A 7,607-nucleotide genomic window follows, 5' to 3' on the forward strand; every position below is an offset into this window, starting at 1 on the left:
TGGATATCACATATTAAGGAATAGGCTTAACTCTCTTGGGTTTAACATCTTGATCATTGAGATGCTTCACATGGCCATCAGATTTCTTCAGAACTCTACATACCTAACCTCACATGTAAGTAGTTTAGGCAAGTCACTTAACTGTAAGAATGGCAGAAATGATCCTTATTTGTTATATATTTTATGAACTTTATTCATTCAAATAAAAAAATGCCACAACCAAAAAAATGTTTATTTTGAGAAGTATGAGTTTTCTTATAATAGAAAATAATCAAGCTATAAAGAACAAGATATATCATTCAAAAATCATCGTATGTCTCCCTTTGGCTTATAATTTACATAATATATATATACATTATATTTACCTAAAGTATTTTTTTGCAGGAGAAGTTAAGTGCATCAAATAATAAATTTCTGTATTAAGAAACCATATTTAACATTTTCCAGATACAACGCGTCCAAAGCGTGCTTATGAAGTTGATGGATGTGATTATTATTTTGTCAAATCAAGAAAACAGATGGAACAGGATATTGAGAACCATTTATTTACAGAGGCCGGTCAGTACAATGACCACTTGTACGGGACTAGTTCCAGAGCAGTACGAGATGTAGCTGAGAGTGTGAGTAATAATAATTTCTCTTATTTGTATCACAAGTGATGGCCAAAGGAATGCTTCATACTGAAAGGAACGTTAATGAATATATTTTTTTACATTCTTTATAATGTAGTGAGTTTTTGTTATTTATGTTCGCAAAATAACATTCTTAAATCATCATTGTAGTGGTTTTTAACTAGATGTTGGAAAAATGATAGTGAGCAGTTTTTATTCATTTGTAATATTTGAATATAATGTTTCAGTACTGTCATAATAACCATAGAACAAAATCTTTGCATGTACTCTTAGCCATTCTTGTTGTTTTGATATTTTTCCCCATCTACTAAACTGGTTAGCTCAGTGTTTAATCATTGATAATGTTTCAGCAACTTTGATGTACAATATTTTTATTATCATTTTTGTCCCTCAGTGGACAATTTTATGTCTGCACACTTACAACACTAGAAACTGGGTTTTAACACCTGTGGTTGGCAGAGCACAGATAGTTCATTATGTTGCTTTGTGCTTAATTACAAATAACAGTCATTATATTTTGTAGATTGTTGTATTCCTTGGCATAAATTAATGTAATTTTGTTGTTTCTAACCCAGTTTTGTTAAATGTTTTTGTTTCTATTGTTGATCTCAGTTGGATTATTCTCTTTATCATTATTTTTCATCAGTATTCAATTATTTTTAAACATCTGTTAAATGTTTTAAATAATTGTAAATAAATGTCAAAGTTTGTGTCTCTGTGTGCTTTTTGCTATAGACTTAAGCAATCCTGTTACTCCTACAAATTACAAATAATAATATAGCTTGTACACCACACATGTAAACACATATTAGGGAGTCAGGCCCATTCTCAGAAATTAGACTTTGTGGTATTTAAGAATGCAGTGCATTTTCTAACTTGTTATTCAAAGCTAATCTGTGTTCTGGTTATTAACAGTTTTCATGTGACATATATTCAAGAAAAAGTTGATTTTCGTTATAGCTGCCTTAGTTCCTTTGTTATATCTTGAGATATTATCTGGTCTGTTCATGGGAGTTAGGGTAATGTTGTACAACATGCGAAGATGGAGACAGTAGTATCCTCTAAAAAGATTGTTATGCAATCTTGTATGATATGGTTTGGAGAGAACCCAGCTTACTATCTAGCAGAAGTGAGCGTTCAGTGTTCTAAGCTAGTACATACACTGTTTTTATGAGAAGTAATAAAGCTTGTTTATTTGTATTTTACACTATGTCCAAGTTTTTATTTCATTCTCATAAGCTCAAAGAAATGTAAAACTATTCTGTAGCTTATAGAATCTCCCATTATTCAACAAACTTATTCCATAGCTCAAAGGAAATCTAGCTAACCTGAATATACTGCAACTTAAAGAAAGTCAATACACTACCAAAGTTTAAAGTGGAATTCAGTTACTCATGGTAGAACAACTAGTTGTTCCAGGACACAACCTAAATTTATTTTGTACGTCAGTTAAGAAATCAACAAACAATAACAACAATATTCCAGAAATTGGGAATAATTCAAAACTAAATAACTAGGATCAGTCACTTCCCCATACAAAACATTAAAAAATCATTAACAAACTATATTTAGAGTTGTATCTATCAGTTGTTTCCAACAGAGAACCAGCAAAATTCATAAACATAATAATATAACTCACAAACAGAAAATTTAGAATTTGTAACTTACAAATAGAAAATTCAGAGGTTGTTACTTACAAACAGAAAATTCAGAAGCTGTAACTTACAGGCAGAAAATCCAGAAGTTTTCAGTTACAGACAAAAAGTTAGGAGAATCAACAACACAACTTGAAGATTACTGCTGCAAGTTTTGCCAAATTACTAAAGAAAGCAGTGATTACATATGAGCTAAAGTAAACTTGAAACAAGATCATCACTGAAAGGATATCTGAAGATATTGTTTTATGGCTGAAGAAAGTTTTAAGCTTAATTTTGGATACTGTGTGATGTGACAGAAATTCTTATAAAACTCTTGAATGAATCATGGAGTTGTTTTGCAAATTTAAAAGCTGATTCATTTAATTTAATGACTTGAGATGCAAAAGGTGTTTTTGTACTGCATTTACTTGCATATTGAGTTGTTTATGTCACCAAGTCCTTTGATACCGGAGTTTTTGTTACAATCTCTTACATTGTTTTTCCTGACAGGGTAAACACTGTGTCCTTGATGTAAGTGGAAATGCTATCAAAAGACTTCAAATGGCTAACCTCCATCCAATTGTTATTTTCATCAAGCCAAAATCTGTAAAAGCCATCCTGTAAGTGTTCATCTTGTGTTATGTATGTCTAACCTGTCGAGTCAAATTTGATCTTAGTTTTAAAAATTCAGTGGTTAGATTGCTAATAAGGTAAAAAGTTTTGATATAACATAAAAATTATTATCAAGTTTTATAAATATTTATTTCTTCAAGATTTATTCTCACCAGTGTGAACTGTTTGCCAGTAATAATATTATTTTCAGTCATAGAAACATTACTGAATGTACAAAGCTAAGATTAAACACTTGAATACGATGATGGAGAAGTAATAAGGGTTAACACAAATGAGCATATCCTGATGATGTATGGTTGGAGAAATTGAGGAGTAAGTTTTAAATGCAAATTTTATCTATTTGGTATTTTGTTAAAACCTTATGTATCAGATGAGAACAGATTAAACATCTTTTATATATTTCTTATCACTGTTAAATAGAAATTAAACATAGTTTCAGTTAAGTTTATTTTATATATTACTGTTATAAAGTTATCTGATTTCTGCAGTTGTTGTACTTCATGTCATAATAGATATGCTTCCCGCTAGTCCCTTAAGTCAAAATGACTGCTACTGTATTTGTTTATACAAGTATTTCTCAAAACCATGACATATCTAGACTTTTCAAATTAAAAACATGTACCAGTTATTTAGCAAAAATTAGTTCTCAAGTATTGTTGTTGAGTTGCAAAATTGTTTGTTGTTGTTTTTGTTATATCGTAGGTATTACTCAACCAACAGTAAATAATAATTGATAATTATCAATGAATAATTATGCTTCTTAAAAGTGTAACTGTGACAACAAGTATTTTTCAGGAATTGTTTGGACTTGTTTGGTTTGGAATTCAACAAAACTAATGGGTCATTCCATGTCAAATCATCCAAGGGGCTGCAGCTGACCCCCACAGAATGCCTTGAAAAAATTCACATGTGTTCATCTACCCATATAATGAAAAACTGCCAAATATTAGATCAATATATCTAATAGTTTCTGATTTACAGCTCTGTAAAATTGTTTTAGTTTTGGCTAATTCATTTTCGTGCAACTTTCGCTGCTTAATGCTGCAAGAGTAATGGTGGTAGAAGGCTGAAATTTGCTACACTGGCTGACTTAATCTCACAGTATTCAAAATGGTCTCAAACCAAGTTTATCTCTCTTAGGATTTGCATAGAGAGGCAGTAAAATACCTGAAAACCCAAAATCGTAAAAAACATTGGTTTATGTCATAAGCCATAGCTCTGAGACTTAATATGATACAAAGCTGAATTTTGTTTTCTAATTTCCTATAACATATCAGTTGATACATCAGCAGTTGCTGTAATTAAAAGTCTGTTAGATCTCCTGTAAAACCATTTAGCTGCATGCAACTTTTTATGATTTAGCTAAAAGATAGCTCTACTTCAGGCCACAGTTTGACCATGTCACCAGTTATTCAGCCTTTTCAGATTTTTACCATATATTTTTATATCTCTGAATATGATCTACAAAAAAATCGGGATGGTGTTCAACCTACCTTTTGAGTTATAATTTTTAAAGTATCCTCTGACCATACTTTTTTTATTTAAAAAAAATTCGGTTCAGGTGTGTTACTGTGTGCAAATATATCCATACAGTTTTGAAAATACCTGTCAGCATTTTATTAATCCCACTAAAATATTCTAACCAGCCTTTCACAATGTTAAATAATGAAGTTGTAAGAAACAAGAAAGAATTAATTCATTTCTGAACAAGTTTATTGGCATAACTAGTTAGATCACATGGCAATGCAAATATATTGTGTATGCATTACAGTTATGCAGATATGGTTGAGTTTAAGATTCATAATATAATAAATACAAAAGAAAATCAAACACAAAAAGCACAGTGCTACAACAGGGAATAACTGAGAAAGATTCTAGTCACACCAAACTACAATAATCGTGACAATGAAATGTTTCAAAAACTGCTTTGGCGATACATTAGCCTTAACAACATCAAATAAGCATTGCTTTGTTCAGACAACTTGAATAAATTCCTGAAATTCTAGTTTGTTTATATTGAGATCACTTTGACTTAGAACATAGAGGCGAGCATCACTGCCTTGCAAAGGAGGTGCACTTATCAGACAAAGAATATGTTGGAAAGAAATCCAGCTTTCATCTTTACGTGACTTTGCAGGCCATGAGAACAGTTCGTTTCTTGATTTCTTCATTAATGACACCAACATATTGAAATGTTCATCTGATCTATGTTTTATGTTTCCTACATACCATTCATGATGATATGCATGCCACATATTTCCCTGACTGATAATTGTCATTGCTATCATTAGACCCTATTTGAGCTGCTGCAGCATCACTTTCACTGTTACTACCAACAGTTACAACTGTGTACACATCATCATCTGATAGTCTTCTCATATACAATTTGTTGGTAGAGTGGGGAATAAAGCTATGATGTGACCTAATACCAGCCACAGGTTTGCATTTTTACAGCACTCAAGTAGATAAAATTTTACACAATTCTGCAGGACTGATTCCTGATTGACAAGAAAGAACTGAATGCCCTGAATGTGGTCCTTTGCCCAATGGTACATATCAGGGACACTTAAAATTTGATAATTTATTATTTTTCACAATCTTGATTTTTTGAAGATCATGTTCTGAGATGTAAGAATATATGGTAAAGGCTGATTAGAATATTTCAATGGGATTCATAAATTATTTCAAAATTGTATGGATATATTTGCACACAGTAACACACCTGAATTGAAGTTTTTTTTCAAGTAACCAATGTATGGTCAGAGGATACTTTAAAAAAAGTATAACTCAAAAAGTAGGTTGAACACCATCCTGATTTTTTTGTAGATCATATTCAGAAATGTAAAAATATATGGTAAAAATCTGAAAAGGCTGAATAACTGGTGACATGGTCAAACTGTGACCTGAAGTAAGGCTATTTTTAGCTAAATCATAAAAAGTTGCATGCAACTAAATATTTTTACAGGAGATTTAAGAGACTTTTAATTACAACAACTGCTGATGTATCAACTGATATGTTATGAGAAAGTTGAAAACAAAATAAAACAAAATTCAGCTTTGTATCATATTAAGTCTTAGAGCTATGGCTCATTAAATAAACCAATGTTTTTTACGATTTTGGGTTTTCAGGTGATTTTACAGCCTCACTATGAAAATCCTAAGAGAGATAAACTTGGTTTGACACCATTTTTGAATTCTGTGAGATTACGTCAGTCAGTATAGCATGTTTCAGCCTTCTACCACCATTACTCTTGCAGCTTTAAGAAGCCAAATTTGCACGAAAATTAATTCGCCAAAAATAAAAAAAAAAATTAACTAAATTTTACAGGGCTGTGAATTGGAAATTATTAGAGATATTGATCTAATCTTTGGCAATTTTTCATTATATGGGTAGATGAGCACATGTGAATGTTTTCAAGAAATTCTAAGGGGGTCACCTGGAAAAGTTTCCAAAATCTGGATGATTTGACATGGAATGACCCTAATCTGCATTATTCCAAAAGGTCCTCCAGTGGGCTGGAAACTCATAAGGTTTAATTCATGCTGAAGATAGTTCAAATATTACATTGTGTATATTTTTGTTACCATATGAATCCTTAGTAAGTTTATGGACTTAAAAGCTAAAATCCAAGGTTTGATTTCTCCTTTGTACTGAGATACCACCAGTAACAACTTTCCAAAAGAAAATTGTCTAATTTACTAGACTGGGTTGAGACATTTTTCAAAAATGTATTATATATTTAATAAATTTAAATTGTGAAGAATTATGTTTAAAAATTCGTTTTGATTTTATATCAAGTTGTGGTTTTTGAGGTTTGTTTATGAGCTCATATTTATAAGTGAGGGTTTGTGTTTACACAGACAATATATTTTAAAGGTACATTGAGGCGTTCTTTCATTACATTATTTTTGATTTAGAGATGAATAAAAGGATGTCCAAAGACAAAGCCAGTAAGGTGTATGATGCTGCAGTAAGACTAGAACATGAATTTGCAAAGTTTTTCACTGGTAAGATAGCTTTTAATGAAACTAATATTTTTTTTCTAATATTTTGTTTGTTTTATATCACTGAGCAAATGTCACAAATTATTAGAAATAAAGGGATTTTAGTATCTTATTATGAATCTCTTTATTAGGTACATCAGCAAAATCTCCAGGATTTTATCAAAACATATGTTAAACATATGGAAGTTTTTATGTTAATTTGGGTTGTTGTATATGTTATTCCTAACTATTTTCACTAACATGAGGTCAGATATCTATATTTTTAACATTAATTCAGAAATATTAGGGAGTAGGTATGTTTTCAACAGCATACAGTGTTTGCAGTGTTGATTGTTTTAAAAATGATTTGCAATAATATAGAATAATGATATAAACTTAAAAGAACGAGTTTATATTGTTATCTTTCTTGCCTTTTTTTTCTAAAGGGGTTATTGAAGGTGACAGTCAAGAGGAAATATATACAAGAGTAAAGAAGATGATTGTGAAACACTCAACATCTGTTATTTGGGTACCATCCAAAGAAAAGCTGTACAAAACCTTCTAAGAAAAAGTGGATCAGATGGTTTTCCATTATTGTGTTGAATCCAATACCCTCATCTGTTCCATGTGCTTTGATCTTCTCGTCAACACCATAGTGAAAGGAGTAAAGAACGTTCCTGATGGTGTGGGGAATGTGTTTAATGGGTACAAAAAATATATT

General features: G+C 31.0%; 1 protein-coding gene across 1 annotated transcript in view; it reads left to right on the top strand.

Annotated features, from left to right (window-relative positions):
- LOC143244008 (disks large homolog 1-like) overlaps positions 1-7,382 on the top strand; it is a 35,996-nt gene extending 28,614 nt beyond the window's left edge. The window contains exons 14-17 of the mRNA XM_076487947.1: positions 448-620; positions 2,780-2,893; positions 6,823-6,910; positions 7,333-7,382. Coding sequence (XP_076344062.1) covers positions 448-620; positions 2,780-2,893 — 287 coding nt within the window. The 3' untranslated portion in view covers positions 6,823-6,910; positions 7,333-7,382. The remainder of the gene's footprint in view (positions 1-447; positions 621-2,779; positions 2,894-6,822; positions 6,911-7,332) is intronic.
- The last annotated feature ends 225 nt before the right edge of the window (positions 7,383-7,607 follow it).

Source organism: Tachypleus tridentatus, chromosome 2 (assembly GCF_004210375.1).
Source record: "Tachypleus tridentatus isolate NWPU-2018 chromosome 2, ASM421037v1, whole genome shotgun sequence".
Classification (NCBI taxonomy): Eukaryota; Metazoa; Arthropoda; class Merostomata; order Xiphosura; family Limulidae; genus Tachypleus; species Tachypleus tridentatus.